The sequence below is a fragment of the Peromyscus californicus genome, unplaced genomic scaffold, assembly GCF_007827085.1.
Source record: "Peromyscus californicus insignis strain IS unplaced genomic scaffold, ASM782708v3 Scaffold_16__1_contigs__length_79575227, whole genome shotgun sequence".
Taxonomy (NCBI): domain Eukaryota; kingdom Metazoa; phylum Chordata; class Mammalia; order Rodentia; family Cricetidae; genus Peromyscus; species Peromyscus californicus.
This window is the reverse complement of record NW_026294458.1, coordinates 77,646,916-77,665,586: the sequence shown is the minus strand read 5'-3', so window position 1 is coordinate 77,665,586 and position 18,671 is coordinate 77,646,916. Positions and strand designations below refer to the sequence as shown.

The following is an 18,671-nucleotide window of genomic DNA, read 5'->3' as shown; positions in this document are numbered from 1 at the left end:
GGTGGCACACACCTTTAATCCTAGCATTTGGGAGGCAGAGATCCGTCTGGATCTCTGTGAGTTCAAAGCCACTCTGGACTATATGAGATTCACTCAGTCTAGGAGAGAAACAGAGTCAGGCAGTGGTGGCACACACCTTATTCCCAGGGCTTGAGATATTATGCCTTTGCTTGGGAAGCACACACGCTTTTAATCCCAGGAAGTGATGGCTGGGCAGAGAAAGGTAGATAAGGCGTGAGGAGACAGGAACTAAAGGCTTTTCGGCAGAAGCGTCCCTTTCAGCTAGGGCTCTTTCAGGCTGAGGAGTCGGTGAGGTAAGAGGTGGCGGCTGTGGCTCGCTCTGCTTCTTTGCTCTTTCAGCTTTCACCCCGGTATCTGGTACCCAGTTTTTTATTAAAAGACCTTTTAGAAATTCGAGCAACAGTATGTGATGCTGGTTCACAGTGAGCCTGCTCATGGTCCTGTCATTCATTACATTTCCAATCCTTCCACTATTCATTTGGATGGGGGAAGGTCTCAGGCAGGGTCTTATGTAGCCCAGGCTTGGCCTGAACCTTCCTTTGCAGTCAAGGCTGGCCCTGAACTCCTCATCCACATGTCTCTGCTTCCTGAGAACTGGGATTGCAGGTGTGTGGCGCTGTGCCTGGCTTGACTCACTGGTCCTTATAAAGCACCGTTTGAAAACCACTGCAGCCAGTCCCCTCCATCAACAGAGGCCTGAAAATAGTAGTGTGGTCCAATGATAAAGACAAAGAAAAACACACAGAGAGACACAGGGACATACACAGAGAGAGAGGAGCAGAGAGAGAGACACACAGAGACAGGGAGAGAGATATAGAGAGAAACAAAGTCAGAGAGAGAGACACAGAGACACAGAGATAGAAGCAGAGAGAGACAGATGGATATGGAGAGAGAGAGAGAGGCACACATAGAGAGAGGTAGAGGAAGACAGACCCAGAGAGATAGAGACACAGAGACAGAGGGAGACATAGAGACATAGAGAGGAGCCGAGAGAGACACAGAAACAGAGAGCACACATTCACCCAACTTTGACTACAATATTTTAATATAATTGTTCTTTTCCATTATTCAGCATTAGTCTCTTAACTGTGCCCAATTTACAAATTCATACAAAGTATGAATATACAGAAAACATGTCATGTCTGAGGTTCAAGACACCAGTAGTTTTAGGAACCTAAGAACAGGAGAAAACAGCTGTGTAATATTTAATCATTCCAAGCCCCTGAGGTCATCTGTTCTGTGAAATTATAGGCCCTGTGGGCTTCTTTGGGTCCCACACTAGAGCCTATTTCACCCAGGCAGAACTAGTGAAGGAGGCAGGGACTGGGCCTAAGGGCAAGTGACCCTAAGAACACAAAGGGACTTTTCGGGAGGATGCGACAGTCAATCCCTCAATGATAAGACCACAGACATGCCAAAGCACACACAAGGGAAAGGAGTGAATGCCACTATATATGAATTATACCTTTGAAGTCTGGCTTAAAAATACAAACAACAACACAAACAGACACACAAAACTTAAAGCAACAAAGAATGAGATCATAGACAACCCAGGGTATCCCAGCCCGGCCAATCTTGGAGTTGTGACCCTGCAAAGGACGGTGAACGTCACTGGGCCACAGTCTGCTCATCCACAAAATGGGAACAAGAAGGCATCACCTCCAGGGAGCTGTGAGAACTGACTGCTCACACTGCAGGAATCACTCCCCAAAAGGAGCAGCACATACAGCATAAGAATGGAAAATGCAGCCTTTTAAAGAAGTGGGGCTGTTTCTTTTCATATATAAATAATATATATAATATTATATATAGGTATATATTTACAGTAACAAAAATGGCTACATTTGACTCAGTCACTGGAAGACTAAGAGTGACTATCCATCCCATACATGGGTGAATGATGGTAAGTGTGTGCCTCAGCATCATGGTTCCTTTTTCTAGTCAACTTCTTCAAGGAGAATTAAAAAGCATGAAACTCAGCATGTCCCTACAGCTACTATGAGATTCCAAAGACAGAACACTATTTTTAAGCTGCAGCCTCTCTCTGGGTCAGTCATTCAGTTGTTGATCCCAGTAAAGTTTCCCTAGACCCCTGATTCTGCCACGGATATGCTTTTTGATTTTGGTACAAATTACAGATTATATTTTTTTTCTAGAAAGGGACAACACAGGAGGGAGATGTGCTGATGGCCAGAACACAGTTGAGGGTGGAAAACTGGAAGAACCTAATGGTTCCATCTCATGTGTACACTGGACTCAGTCACTTCAAGTCAGAGGTTAGATGAAGGCCACATGAACTGTCGGATTAATGCACCCTTGCCCTCCTTGAAAACCCCAAGATTGTGGAATATCACACTTTCTTCATCCAAAGAAACCCTACTCCTCCCACCCACCCACCTCCCCCACTGACTGCCTGCTCTTAAGTCATTTCCTTAGATTACCCTCCTGGCAAAGTCACTGGGGTAAAGGCCATCTACATGCTTGTCACAGTTTCTGTGCTTGACAAAGACAGAGGCATGGATATCCAGAAGTTTACGATTGTATTGTCACATAACATGCAGAAGAAGTCACCTGACACCCACAGAGGGGAGCAGAACCGAAGAGATTTGCTTCTCTCCCTGCTCGAGAAGTAACGAATGACCAGCCAGAGGGCAGAAGTAAGAAAGTGGGTGGACAACTGTCACTGCAAAGGCAAGTGCAGCCCCAGGAACAAGGCTCACCTACAGCAGCTCATTTGAGGATGTTTACCTGTGAAGATGATAAGGAGGAAAAAAACCAACAGGCAGAGCCAGTTTTCAAGGACTGAATGAAAGCCACACTGTGAGGCTTTAAAGACAAGCACCAAGCCTGCCTGTCCCTCCTGTAAGGTGTAATTTCCTTCAGTTCTTTTACATTCCAAAGGCCAGAGGAGCAGGATGTTCGCTCATATGGGATCCACTGAGATATCAGAATCGAGCCACAGAGAGAGATGCATCTTTTCACTGCTGTCAACAGTAACAAGATTATTCCCGTTTTCCATCATCCACCCCATCATAGATATGCCCTGTAAAGTGCTGGGCTGGGTGTGCTCAAAGAACAAAGAACAACTGGAGAGCGCTGCATTAGTTACCTTTCCTGTCGCTAACTTGACAAAAGCAATGGATGGAAGGAAGGAAGGGAGGGAGGGAGGGAGGGAGGGAGGGAGGAAGGGAGGAAGGGAGGAAGGGAGGGAGGGAGGAAGGAAGGAAGGAAGGAAGGAAGGAAGGAAGGAAGGAAGGAAGGAAGGGTTTATTTTGGCTTACAATTTGAGGGCTCACGGTGTGAGGGTACAGTCCATCACAGTGGCAGGGGTGTGAGGCAGCTGGTCACACTGCAACCACAGTCAAGAAGTAGAAAATGGCCGGGCGGCGGTGGTGGCGCACGCCTTTAATCCCAACACTCAGGGAGGCAGGGGCAGGTGGATCTCTGTGAGTTCTAGGCCAGCCTGGTCTACAGAATGAGTTCCAGGACCAACAAAGCTGCAGAGAAACCCTGTCTCAAAAAACAAAGAAAAAAAACAAAAGGAGAAAAAGGAGGAGGAGGAGGAGAACAACAACACTGCTGCTCAGCTCACTTTCCCCCTTTTACTCAGAGACCCCAGCCTGTGGGAGGGTGTCACTAACATTGACTGTGAGTCTTCCCACCTTAGTTAACCCAGAAATACCCTCCCGGATGTGTCCAGAGTTGTTTCCATAGTGATTCTAAATGTCAACAAGTTGAGAACCAAAATCAACCATCATAATTTCTGCATGAAATCACACAACTGGGAGAATCTTTCTCTGGTGGTCTCCAATTCTAGCTCTATCAACCCTCTGTGGCTGAGCCAATAAAGACCAACTGCTGTGCTCAACTTCTTCACCAAGTGATCAAGCAGGAATATGAGGAAAGAAAAGACACAAGCCAAATCCATTGCTACCCAGGAGAACCCCATAGCAAGGCTGAGTGAATGGATGATACCTCAGGTCTGGCAAACACATTTTCATTTCTTCTGTCACTTTAAGGCTCTGTCTTCAAATGCAAATGACTACGCGTTCCCCTTTTCAAGAGCATCAACTAGGCACTGCTAGGGAAATGGCCCTGTGGAAGGTACAACACCACGGTCCCAGCTAACAGATGCAAAGCTTGAGGTGGGAAGAGGTTTGGAAGTACACTCAAGGATGTTACCACCAAGTGAGATGATGGAACTTACACAGACCAGCTTAGAAGTCCAGCACTTGACTCTTGCCTTGCCTCTTTGCAGGGGAAAGCCTTGACTTAGAAGATGGAGGGTACTGACTGTGGGGTGCCTTCTGCTACTGGTGGTACAGATAACTCAGTCCATCTGTGTGCAGACTGGGGTCATCTGTGCCCCTCCTTATTTTAAGAACAAAGCAACTTCATGGAGACGGATGGCGTCACGCACAGTTACATTTTAGGAAACAAAGTGAGCTTGTCTTAGAACCCGATGGTGAAAACACCTGTGGGCAGAGTCCGTGCGGCGCCAGATTCGCAGGCCTGTGCCATGCACCTGTGAGAACAGGGTTCTGGGAGTGGGAGAGTCCTTGGTGACTCCTGACCTATGGGTCACGTGGTTGTGAACTTCCTCACTCCCACGTGAACGCCATTCCTGCGGAGCCAAAACCTCCTGATCTCCTGCTGAACGAAGATGCTTATTTAGCACTGTGTGGTGCTAAATGTGTTCCTCTCCGAAGGGGATGCCAAGCTTCCAAAGTGGGAGACTTTCCTTTTTGGAATTAAAGAAATTGCCAGATTTTTTTTCCCACTTAAATGAAAATAACTTCACAAAATGGTAGAAGGCTGAGGTTGTATACTTTTGGAAGAAAGGAGGATATTTTGTCCTAAATTAGCTATCATAACTCAATACTTAAAAATTAAGACAGATCAGAGGACAGGCCAAAGGCTAGGAAGATGGCTCAGGTGTCCAAATGCTTGCAATGTAAGCATGGGGCTGTGAGTTCAGATCCCTGGACCCCTCGTGGAAAAGCCAGGTGTGATGGTATATTTGTAATCCCAGTGCTGGGGAGGTAGAGAAAGGAGGATTTCTAGGGCTCACTGGCCAACCAGCCTAACTGATAAATTTCGGGTTCAGTGAGAGGCCCTGTCTCGAAGGAAATGGACAGCATTGCTGAGGATGCACTCAAGGTTGTCTTCTCGCCTCCACATGCATGTGTGTGCATGCACAGGTACACATGTGCTACCAAGGCTTTTATGTCTACCCAGGGCTGTCCGCAGGGTAAAGTGACTTAGGCAACTGTGTCATACCATACCCTAAAAAAGAAGCTGGTGGGGAGCTCATGGCCTCTGGCCTGTCAGCTGGGGAACATGCGTGGGACAAAACTAGGCCCTTTGAATGTGGGTAACAGTTTTGTGGCTAGGTCTGTTTGGGGAGCACCTGGCAGTGGAACCAGGACTTATCCCAGGTGCATGAAATGGCTTTTAGGAGCCCATTCCCTAGGGTGGGATACCTTGCTCAGCCTTGACAGAGCGGGGAGGGGCTTGGTCCTACCTCAACTTAGTATGCTGGACTTTGTTGACTCCCCACATGAGGCCTTACCCTCTCTGAGAGTGAATGGGGGGGTGGGGAAGGGATGTGGGGAAGTGAAGGGGTAGGAGAAGGGGAGGGAGAAGGACTTGAGATTGGTATGTAAATGAAAAAAAACCCTTTTTTTAATAAATAAATGTGGGGGGAGGGAAGGACCTCAAATTGGGTCTAATGTTCTGTTGTCACACCTTAACATTCTTAAGAATGTTTAACAAGGGAAGTTCTATTTTTTTTTCACAAATTGTCACCAGTCAGATCCCAGTCCTCTTAGATGTCCCAACCTTGAGCTAAAACACCTCAAAAGAGCCATGGGAAAGAAATAAGGGGAAAGAGTGGGCTTATGGGTTGATGTTTTTAAGTCTCTCCCTTTCTGCTAGATCTGCTGGCCCTTTCCCATGTCTCACTTCGGCTTTGTGATTCTGAAGGGACCCAGCAAGCCAGAACAGAGATCCCCTGAGACCACTTCTCACAGCTCTAAAATCACTTTAGGCTGCATTTTTTTTTTCTGAAAATTCAAAGTCTTCATCCAGAATTCAACTGTAGGGAAATGCTCACATGAGTCTCTCCCAGAACTGACTCTCGGCAAGAACTCAGCAGAGAAATGATGACATAGGAATTTATAAAAAAAAAAAAAGGGTGCCCCTAGAGTGAAACAGGCCAGTGTGGAAGATGAGAGATTAAATCTCAAGGTGGGGAACCAGCTGTGACCTGAAGGAGGTAGTCGATGGAGGTGTTTGACAAATTACTACAGCTATTTTAAGAAATATTCTTCAAAAAGAGGCAAAATAGCCTACATTTCTAATGTGGAGAACACTGACAGAAAAAAAATGTTTTTGAGAGATAGCCCTGTTTTAGCTAGAGATTTTCACAGGGCTAATGCAGATGTGGGAACTGAGTTATAAATAGAAGCTGAGTCCATCCGAGGGCAAAGTCTAAAAAGAAGAGAATAATAATGATGGTCAGGAAGCCACCTGGGGCCCTAAGGCTCAAAGAATGCAACCATATGCCATCATGAATCAGCACTAGCACTCCTGGAAGATCAATTGCAGACAGGTCTAAATTCACCAGCTTTCTCAGAATTAGAATGTGTAAACCTTACAAAATAAAGCAAGGTGTAAAATCCCAAGAAAAATATTGTTGACTGCACTTTTGTGACCAATCGCCAATGTATCACAGGAAACTTTTCCCTCTTCATGTTTTTTAAGCAATGTGGAAATCCATGAAGCCTCTCTATTATTAGTAAGAATGGGAATGTGTTCTGTATGTTTTAGGATATTCTTGACATTGGGGCATGTGATGGCTAGTGTCAACCTGAATCAAAGTCTAGAATCTCCTGGATGGAGTCTCTGTATGTGCCTATGGAAGGTCATTTGATTATGTTAGTTCCTGCAGGAAGACCCATCTTCAACATGGACACAGACCCTTCCCTAGGAGGGGAGTCCCAGATTACATAAAAGGAGACAATCTCCTCCGTTTTCCTCTCTTTCTGTGTCTTGATGGTGGGTGTGGTGTCACCAGTTACCTTGAGCTTCTGCTGCCGTAACTTCCCTGTCATGATGGACTGTACCTGGAGATAAATCCTTCTTCCCTTAAGTTGCTACCATCAGAGCTCTGTATCACAGCAAGAGGGAAAGACTCCAAGGCAGGAAGCTTAAAATTAAGCATAGCTCACACAACGTGACTATGGATAACCTCTCAGTTGGCTCTAAAATGTTAACCCTTTAAGATCTACTAACTGTTATGTGATCCTCATCAGCAACCAAGTCCTCCCTCCTTTGGTAGCTGAACCTCACCTCTCTTCTTCTCAGCCCTGCACAGTGACAAATCACCTACTATTTCCCTGACACTTGTACCCCATGTGGAAGCCATAGTAGAATCAATCTCATGTGGCTCTGTATCTCCACTCTAAGAGGTTGGGACTGTGTGTTTCCATCCCCTCAGCAGTGTGTGACAGGTAACCAGAAGTCCATCAGTGGAAATTCAATGCTGTGGGCTAGGGATTAAAAGGTGTGGAAGACACAGCCACTTATAATGTCACACTCTAGAGGACAGGAAGCAATATGACTTATCAAACGTGTGCTTGTCAATGATATATGCAACAGCTTTGATCAGAACAAGGGCCAGCATTCTCTGGGACATTGAATATTCTTTCTTACTCAGAGCCCTGGGAGGTGAGTGGGGCATGGAAGTGGTTGGTCTAAAGTCATAGTCAAGAAAACTCTACAACACCAAAGTAAACTTTGCCAACAGCATCTCCACAAACTATTCCATGGGCATATTAATGATAATATGTGATTGGGATGTGGGGGCAAAGAAATCAGAACAGAAAATGAACCACTGGGAAGACAGGAAGAGTCTGGGAGGGAAAGTTGGTTTTGTCCAGACTTCTCTGGGGCTCTTTTTGCTGGAGACTAAGAAAAATAAACAGGACTATGTTGTTTCCAATTATTTCTTGCAGAGACTTAAGTGGAAGTGAGACTGGTACAAAAAGTAGTGGGTAGCTTTCAGAATACGACAGAAAATGAGAAATTTAATAGGATGAGAAATGTGGAAGAGAAAACAAGAGCAGCTTTTCCTCAAGAGCTCTGAGATTTTCAACAAGATTAATTTCAGGTCACTCAGTCCCCTAATGAAAAATGGATGCTTTCAAGCCAGTGAAAAGTGCCAATGAGTCCCAGGTACTGGAAAGGCTGCAGCAGGAGGGTCATTTGTCCCCAGGAGGCTAGTTTGAGGGATACTGAAAGGACCTGCCTTGAAGATTGATTGATAGATGGATAGAAGACAAGTGGACAGACAGACAGACAGATATATACATACATAGATGATAGATATAGATGATTGATAGATAATAAATAATAGAAGATAGATGATATAGATAGATAGATGATAGATAGATAGATGATTAATAGATGATAGATGATAGATAAAAGATAGATAGATGATAGATGATTGATAGATCATATAGATGATTGATTAATAGATGATAGATGATTGATAGATGATAGATAAAAGATATAGATATATGATAGATGATAGATAGATAGATAGATAGATAGATAGATAGATAGATAGATAGATAGATGATAGAGAGAGATAGACAAATAGTAGATAGATGATAGGTAGGTAGGTAGATAGATAGATGGTAACAAATGAAAATGACCACTTTGAATGATGTGACTAACACAGTCTCCTTCAAGTCTTTGACTTCTATGCACAGCCATAGTCTTTCCTTGTGTTAATCGTTCTTAAACAAACTGACACCAGCCAGTAGGAGCAGAGCCGCCATGTTCAGCTGTACATGTACACAGCACAGCCCTGGGGGTATTGTTGACACGATCACTGTATGAATACCTCTGAGGTTATAAGGTGAGTCACTGTCAGAATCACACGGAGTGAAGAGAACTGAGGGTTTACGTTTGTATCTACTTATGGTGATAGCCATTAAAGATTGGGTTTCACAAATAGCTAATAACTGGACTGATATGGATTTTTCCCTTTCTATGGGGGTGTCATGAGACTCTCATAGCTGGAAATTGTCCTTGATATCCTCCTTAATGACATGCCTTGAAAGTATTTCTATGCCACATCAGATGCCTCATGCTCCATGAAGAGTACTCAGATCACACCACCTGTCTTTAACTAACTGCACCTCCCCATGGCAGGTAAGTGGCTTTTAGTACACACCATGCCACAGGCACAGCTAAACCATATTAGCACATAAGCATAATTTTAAAAGAAACAAAACTGAGTATGCATATATGTACAAAAATTTCAATGATGGGGTTTAACCAGACAGAATATCAGAGACCCCAAGGTCCTTGGGGGACATTATTCTATTGTCCTGTCAATGTCTATGAGAGGCATGAGCAATCCAAACAGTGACGTGTTGATGACAGCATCATTGTTAGGGCAATCATGCTAAGCGGAAAGTCAGGGGTGGGAGAGGAAAGATTGGTGATGGCAACAGAGGAGTCCTCAGACACAGGGACAGAATGGCAGCAGACCACTGGCTATCACAACTTAGGTGTGCTGCTCCACCTGGAACTCTTTGGAAAGGAAGTCTCCGAGCTCTTGCTCCATGTGGGTGTACGCAGGTTTCTGGGTCTGCTACAGTGTTTCAGGCACTCACTCCATACCAGTACAGACGCCAGCCCTGAAGAGTCACTCTCAGGCTCAGATGTTCAGTTTGTAGACTCAGGAACATCTACATTTCCATGTTAGAGTAGGTAAAATTCTTTAATGCTTTGTTTGCTGGCCTCAAACTTGCTATATAAGCAAAGATGACCTTGAACGTGTGATCCACATGCCTCCATCTGTCTACCCAGGGCTGGCAGTACAGACATGCACTACCATGTCCCATTTATGTGTTTATATCACAGCGTGGTGCACGCTGGTCAAGCACTCTACCAACTCAGCTACCTGTCAACTCCAATTCACTCTTTTGTATTAGAATCTAGTCACATGACAGACTTGTGTACCAGCTTTTGAAAAAGATTTTAGGAAAAGGGAGGATACATTTCCTTATTGTATGCTTACTCTTACTTGATTTAGATAAATGTTCACATGCATTGTCATTTCCAACAATTACGTAAAAAAAAAAAAAAATGTAGCTAGTCACTTTGCTAAGTATTTGACCCCAGAGCAGGTGTGGTACTCTGGGGTCATATGACTATTTCTTTGGTCACACCTTGTTGCTAGAGTTTTCCTGCCTGGCCCACAGTCAGGGCAAATCTCTCTCACCCGCCAGTCCCAAGCCGCTCAAACCTGATCAAGTAAACACAGAGACTTATATTGGTTACAAACTGTATGGCCGTGGCAGGCTTCTTGCTAACTGTTCTTACAGCTTAAATTAATCCATTTCTATTAATCTATACCTTGCCACGTGGCTTGTGGCTTACCGGTACTTTACATCTTCCTTGTCCTGATGGCGGCTGGCAGTGTCTCTTACTCAGCCTTCCACTTCCCAGCTCTATTCTCCTCCTTGTCCCACCTATACTTCCTGCCTAGCCAATGGCCAATCAGTGATTTATTTATTGACCAATCAGCAACACATTTGACATACAGACCATCCCACTAAAATAAATTGGATTTTAGTATCAGGAGGAATGTTCTCTCAAGTCAGCCCAGATTCTAGCCCAGTTACTGCATGGTCAGAAACAGATCAGTGACTGGATGATAGAGGTATGTCTGACATCTGAGTCTTGTTGTAGCCAAGACTGTCTACAAAAGAGGGCAGAAACCATGCAGAAAGAGGTACTTCCCTGCACTGAGTCTCACTACTTTACACTGTGAAAATGGCTTCCTTTGTGTGGGAAGAACAATCCACTCTGAACCCCAACCAGATGTTCTGTGCAGGGATCCTGTTGTGCGTGGAGGCTTGTTTTCATGCCCTACGATTCTCATTTGTCTCTGTTTTACTTAGAAGGTGGCAGGTTAAGAACAAATAGAAAACATGGGAGGTTAGTGGGTGATTGATATCTCCATTGGCAATGCCGTAAATCTGGGCAAGTGCTTGCTCTCTCAGAAACCGAAAGACAAGTCACACCATGAGATCCTGACGCAGAGATTTAGAACTATTTGTGAGGCACAAACGATAACAGACAGATTAATTCCCAATGTGTGTAACTTAGGCTGAACTGGTCATGGAAAGCAGCCCTGGAAACGGATGTTAGATTTATGGGTTTGGGCCACCGAGGGATGTGGCAGGCTAGTTTTGTTGGTTGTACCCATGAACTTTTTCATGTTTCTACTCGATTGAAGAGAAGTGTGTACCTCACTTCAGTTTAAAGACTGGAAATGGCATAGCCAAAGTGCAAGGCTGAGGCCAACAGGGCAAGGGTCTATCACAGGGCTGTAGGTGTACAAGGGGCTCCTCCACCTTGGAGCACCCCAAGAACATGCTTTTGTGTTGGTCGCCTTCCGTGCACAGTCCTGTTTAAGATATTTAAACATCTAAACATATTTTGGTACCTAAAGTAGCCAAATGTGGGGCTGGGGAAATGACTCTGTCAGCAAAAATACTTTGCAAACAAGCATGAGAACCTGAGTGCAAATCCCAAGCACTCACATAAAAAGCCAGGCATGGCAGTGGGTAGCTTTAATCCCAGCACTAGGAGGTGGAGACAGGCAGGTCCCTGAGTTTACTAGCCAGCCAGCACAGCCAACTTGTAAGCTCCAAGCCTTTCTCAAAAGAAAGCTGAACAGCTGAAGAGCACCACTAGAGACTGTCCTCTGGCCTCCACCATGTGCACACACAAGTACACGCACCCCCACACATATGAACACACAAAAATAACATTAATGATAAGAAAATAATAAACCCATCAAATGTTTTAATTAAAATACCTGTTTTCATTGCTGTAACAATTTGATGATTATTGATAGCTAATTTTAACTGTTGATTAAAATATTTACATCTACAACCTGCTTTCCGTCTGTGTAGACATATTTTTCCTCCAACAATATGCTGTGATTTACATGCCTGTCTCCATGCCAGAAGCCCTACCATGAAAGATCTGCCTAGACTTTCTCCTCTCACACAGCCAAACTATTCTGTGTCAATACAGTAGAGCCAATTTCCAGCCGACCCAAGCTCTGTCTGTCTATGTCCTTTCTGTTTAGAGTCCATTCAACTCTTCTGAAGTGAGTCCGTCTCAGAGGAGACTAACAGATTTGTTCTGTCCGAGCCGACCCCCTCTCAGCTCTTGTACTTTTCCTGGCATTTCCCAAACGCCCAGTGTTCTTTCTCTTGGGGTTTCCCCCATCTTCTCTCCTTTTCTTTTGCTTCTATGAGAGCATGTGTTCTTCGTGTATGGCCACACCCCCATCTGATGGCACACTCGGGTTTCAGACCCGGAGCAAAGAACAAAATGCAGGCTCTGTCCCCTGCTGACGCATCCTACATCAATACGAAAGCCTGGAGAAAGAGCCCTGGAGCATCAGTCACAGCAGCTGATAATCCACACTGGAATTCCACTAATTCATTTAGTTGCTGGACACAAGCCCAGCTCTGCCCCTGGAGCCCTACCTCTCCCCATCTGCAGGTGGACAGGCCAGGAAGGATGCTTCAAGTCTGTACAGTGCACCTGCATGGCCTTAAGAGCATGCTGGCTCGAGACGGGTTTAGGAAGCCAGAGACAAAGGGAATACAAGTCTGTACACCTGCAGCCTTTAAACGCTTCACAGAAATTAGTAAGAAACCCTGAGCCTGGAGCTGGTGGTTCTACGTTTGTGTTTAAATGATTCCTACACCCCGCAGACTGAGAACTGAGGAAGCACAAACAATTTCCCTGGAATAAGACCTCCCAGAGCACTGAGGGAAGAAATTACAGTCTAAACGCTAGTGCAGGGGCTGTGTCCATCATGGACTCAAGAGGCTTGCCTAACACAAGCTTGGGTCTTCTTTTCTGTTGATCACACCACCTCTACCAAACCTTTAATAAAATCAATGGTGAGTCATGTATTCAGCTTTCTCTCTGGAAAAAAAAAATAACAATGCACCTTGCCTTCATTCATTCTTGGAATTCAAAAGAGAAAGCACTGGGTGCTTTAATCTTGAGCTTAGTTAACGAGATGCATTTTGAGCAAGTGAGTTTTATGGCAATCCACGACAATCACCAGCCCTGAAAACACACTTTTGTGCCTAACCTTGGCACCTACACTGTAATCACTATCCAGCAAGACTTAATATCCCCCATTTAAGAGAGAAAATAACATTTACCACTGTGTGGTTTAACATGAGCAAAGTCCACATTTGAAAATAACATCGTGAAATCCATTAATTTGTTCAAATAATGTATGGTAATAAAAATTTACTAAGTGGATCACACTAGATCTTTCCATATCCCTACTTTATGTGGATCGCACTAGATCTTTCCATATCCCTACTTCATGTGCTCTCCTAATTGAGGCCAGACTTACATAAGAAATCAAGTTGCCATTCGGCCTTCCATTGAAAACACCATATTTGTCTGTAACTCTCAGAATCCATGCTTAACCACTGGTCTAAGCTACACAGCCCTTCCCCAAGCCCAATCACCCATGCAGAGTATTGGCTCCAGTTCGCTATGGCAGTGAAGTCCTGAGAGTCTAGACTACAGCTCTAATTCTCACCTTGGGTCCTTTCATCTCCTCATCTGTCTCTCCACTGAGTTCCCATGAGAGCACACTGTGTGAGGTCCCAAGCCAACGTTGCATATTTTTTAACAAGTATCTACTTCTAATTCCATCTTCTGTGCCTTCTCCCGGTATTCCCGTGCAGGGAGCCTCCTGAGGTGCAGTCAGCCCCTGCTTTCTTCTTTCCTTCCAGATCACTGTTTTCAGTAAGAGGCAACGGGTCCATTTCAGTGCTTGGGACACATACATGTGTGTGCGCGCATATGCCCTTGAATGTCTGTGATCTTGTCTCAAGCACATCTTCACCAGGCATAGCCCTTTCACTGTGGCCAGAGTCTACATGGACCAAAGCCCTGGCTCTGGGCTAACCCATCCCACCTAAGCCGAAACAGGCAGAGAGCCCAGGACAGAGCTCCAGGGAGGCTTATGGTCTCATGTCTAACTAACAGCTGTTGTCTGATACACAATGGGATTGTCTCGCCAAATACTTTCCAAACAGGGTGATAGGGCATGTCATGTTTTAAATCCATTCTCCATTAAAATCTCACTCCAGGCTCTCCTAAATTAGTTTTTTTGTTTGTTTGCTTGTTTGGTTGGTTGGTTGGGTTGGTTGGGTTTGAAAAGCCACTTAAAAGCAAACCCCCAGTGAGGACCTAGGACACTATATTTGCTCCCAGGAATTCTTTTTAGCAAAGGGAGGCTCTTCCTTCTTGCACATGGTACTTCATAACCTTGGGCCTTGTTGAGAAGATTTCAAATGTGGTTACTCTATTTAAGCCTACATTTCGATCCCTACAAAATTATTTCCCAATGCATCTCCTAGATGGCCCCAAGCATATCTGACATACTTTAATACTGATGAAAAGCAGATGCCCCAAAACCACCTCCACTCTCACTCCGACACTGCCCTAAATTTGGATTTATTTCCTTTCTATACTTATTTTTGTTCTGCTTTTTTTAATAAATTTATTTTTATTTATTTATTTTACACCCAGGCTGCAGTCTCCCCTCCTTCCTCTCCTCCCAGTCCCTGTCCCCTGACCCCAACCCCTCTCCCCACCCCACAATCCACTCCTCCTCCATTTCTGTTTAGTAAAGGGCAGGTGTCCCATGAGTGTCAACCAAACACGGCATATCAAGTCCCTTTCTACACTTCAGCTGTTCTACTTGACAGATGTCAATCCCCTGGCGGTGAAACAATAAATAACAGTTCTGAGGTATGAAAACCACGCTGTGTTAAGTAGTCCAGTTTAGAGCCAGCTTCAGAACCAGTTTCCTGTTGTCCCTTCCTCCCCTTCAAGGCCACAAGTCCCAGAAGGACAGAGCTGACCCCAAGGAGCCTTTGGCTTTTCGGGATCTCTTCTGTCCAGCCCAGGTTTACATTTACTCAAGTGAGAGATCTCTGGAGATTCTGCAGCTACAGTGAACCCTGAGGGCTGCAGAAGGAGACTTACAACACACACACACACACACACACACACACACACACACACACACACACACACACGCACATGCTCCAGCCCCCAAATAAGCCTGAGGGCAGAAGGACAGCAATACCTCTCTCTGCTTTGACTGACAACTAGTCATATAAGCACATAATGGTCATGTGCCTCCAGGCCTGCCTGGAAGCTACTCATACTAGAAGCCATGTGTATAGTTCATCCAACTAAAGAGAACCTTTGGGACTTGGTGCCCTTCCCAGTTCCTCAGCGGTTTGTCCCCTTTATTAAATTTTAAAGCAGATTTGTTTTAGTCAAAGGATAAAATTCCTCTTTTCCAAGGAACACCATCAGCCAGGGACTTGGAGACTGGCCAGCAGGGGGAGCTCAGGAGCAGTGGTGTGGATGAGAAGTCGAGATGGGTGCAAGGGAATGTTGGGGTGTTTGTTGAAGGACTGGGGACACAGATGCAGAGTCTGCATTTTAGGGGCTTTTACCCACAGGGTTTAAAGGAATGAACACTCAGGCTATGACACTATCTCATGGATAGCTGGGACAGGGTGGGGTGTGTGCGACTGCCCTAAATACAGATTCAGCAGAAAGGAGGTTGTGATCCTAATTGTGGGACACGCTCTGGGACAGAGCTCCTCCCTGGAGATGCACATGGTCAAGAGATCTGCCGAGTGCCCAGGGAGGGCCTGGAGGACCTCCCTAGCATCATGAGCCTCAACAGGAAATGGGTGGAAGGGCGCTGCCCCAGTTGCTAACTGACACAGGAGAAGGGCCCCTGCTGCAAAACTAGTCTGCTCTCTAGGCCCCTCCTTGGTGAGACTCTGTTGAGTTATGGATGGGAAAAGCTGACCACACAGTCGACCATCCCTTCTTACTGCAAACAAGGTGAGGTGTTTCTCTAAGTCTTGTGCTTCTGAAGTCTCAGTGAAGCCTGGAAGAAAACCCGCCCTCCACACAGAAAGGAAAACAGACCTTGTCCTCAAAGCCCTTGTTCATCAGAGCCCCGGCTTCCTTTCCCCAGACACTCGCCTCCTTCTGCTCCTTCCTGCCCCAGCTGTTCAAAGAGCCCCATGTGCATTTGGACACCATCAGGAACCTGGAACCAACTACTTCAGTGTGAGCAGGCCAGTCCTGGATCTCCTGATTGGTGGCTGGTGGCCTTGAATCAGTCAGTCACTGCTCTGTGGCTCGGTTTCCTCATCCGTCACAGACTGCCCCGGGTATCGAGAGGCTCACAGAAGGGGACACATGTAGGAGTGCTTGGCACACTGCTCTCAGCACTTACACCACGAGGCAACCAATGGCTGTCACTGTGGCTCCTGTTCCCAGGGTTGCCAGGAGACTCCCATCTCCCAGCCCAGATCCACCCCCCTCCCCCAAGCTCTTGGCTCTGTCCCACGTCCTGTACCTCAGTGCAGCACCACCTCGCCCTTCTTCCTGTTAATATCCAAAGTCTCCCGTCAAAGAGAGGAGAGCCGTGAGGAGGCATTCGATTTCTGAAGTAGTTAATTCTACTCTAGACTTCCAAAAAAAGATCACCCATCTGTCAAACAATTTTTTAAATAAAATAAAAAGACGATAACCGATCTCTCAAAGTAATTAAGTATCAACCAAGGGTAAATGAAAACGGACTTGCCCAGGCTTCTGGTTGAAAGAGGATAGCATTGTATAACCCCAAATCTTCACGTGGGAGAGATTACAATCTCTTCTTAAGAGAAAAATATTCAAGCCACCAGTTTCCCCCAGCATAACATGTTCTGTATACACATAATCATAATCAAAGAAGGGTCTTCAGCTTGAAATGTGCTCTTCTGCCAACACCCCCTGGTGTCTCAGAGGTGGCAGTCTGTCTGTCTGTCTGTCTATCTGTCTGTCTCTCTCTCTCTCTCTCTCTCTTTCTCTCTCTCTCTCTCTCTCTCTCTCTCTCTCTCTCTCTCTCTCTCTCTCTCTCTCTCACACACACACACACACACACACACACACACACACACACACACGCACACTCAGGCTTGGACTTTGTATGCTTCCTGGGGCTCAGATTAGCTGATTAATGGCAAGCCATCCCTGTCACAGGCAATGCTGCAGGAGCTGCCACCCCAACCCAAATCCTCACCCCCTTCTCCACCCCTCATCTGAGGCCGGATTTCCCAGGTGGCTGGTTCTCTATCTGCTAACACTCAAATTGTGACCCAAGAAGACACATGAGGACACACTCCCTGGAAGAAGCCTAGACCTTCATGAGATAATCAAACAACTAGCTTTCTCCTCAGAGGTACAAAGCCCGAAGTCATAGATCAGAAATAATACAGCTACCCCTTGTTCTTTTTATGGCTAATTTCAAAAGTTGTAAACTTAACCAGTTTCTACACGGCCATTCAAACCAAGCTATCAGGAGACTCTATCCTCAAAGCAAATAATGACAAGGTTCGTTTGCCCCTCAGACCCTCTGGGCACCCTTCATGTTTCTGAGACTCCCAGAGGTGCGGACCCTTCTCACTCCCCGGTTTCCCTGGGCTAAGTGCAAGCATTGCTCACCTCACTCATGTTGGCCTGACTCCGCAGCTAGGTCCCACAGAACAGCACAGAAGGCAATGCTCAGGGGTGGCTGTTTCTCTGGTCCTGGCTTTTCTCTTAAAAAGAGCTGCTGGGTGGCATCATGCCTCCCGCCAGCCAATGAGATGCATTCACCTGTCTGAACGCCTGCAGACATCCAAGAGTGCAAAGAGCCACCTAGTGGAATAGAGTGAAACTGCATGGCAGGTCTCTGCTCCGCTTCCATCCAGGAGCCAAGGAATTTGCTGAACACCAGCGCATCCACCCTAAAAGATCTGACACCCTACCACAGAGATATTTGCTCATCCATGTTTGTGGCTGCTCTGGCCACAATAGCAAGGAAAGAGAATCAGCCTAGTTTCCCATCAGCAGATGAATGGATAATAAAAATGCGGTACAGTTGGTTTAATTCAGCAATGGAAGAAAAGGAATCGTGACATTCGTAGTGAAATGGATGGAACTGGGAAATACTTATAGTAAGTGAGGTAAGACAGACTCGGAAAGACAAATTTCCTGCTCATATGGAGATCCTGACTTCAACTCTTTACATGTGTTTATTTGAATGAGGGTGGGTTCAAGGGACAGGGGTGGGGAGGGTAAAATAAGACCTGTGATGTGAAAGTGGACAGGGAATTCGGGAGGTAGAGGGTATAAATGAGGAAAAGGGGCAAGGAAATGGGAGAGAAGAGGGCCTGGGGACAGCCAACCAAAACTAAGGATTATGAAAGGCCATAAGGAAAACCTGTTGCTTTGAAAGGTTTTTTTTTCTCTTTTTAATTTAAAGGAGAGATAAACATAACAATCACAGGCATGCAGCCAGCCACAGGACTGCCACTGTTGATGTATTGGGAGGTATGAGATTCACACTCTCAGGGAATATATCTCACATGTCTGTAATTTACAGGTTTGGTTTCCCAGTGAGGAGCAATGGGAAACCAATGGGAAGTGGCTCTTGTCCCTCTGAGCTTCCA

At 45.6% G+C, this 18,671-nt stretch overlaps 1 protein-coding gene across 1 annotated transcript in view; it reads right to left on the bottom strand.

Annotated features, from left to right (window-relative positions):
- Pcp4 (Purkinje cell protein 4) overlaps nt 1-17,808 on the bottom strand; it is a 60,648-nt gene extending 42,840 nt beyond the window's left edge. Inside the window, exon 1 of the mRNA XM_052741321.1 lies at nt 17,683-17,808. Within this exon, the coding sequence (XP_052597281.1) occupies nt 17,683-17,691 (9 nt within the window). The 5' untranslated portion in view covers nt 17,692-17,808. The remainder of the gene's footprint in view (nt 1-17,682) is intronic.
- Between the last annotated feature and the right edge of the window lie 863 nt (nt 17,809-18,671).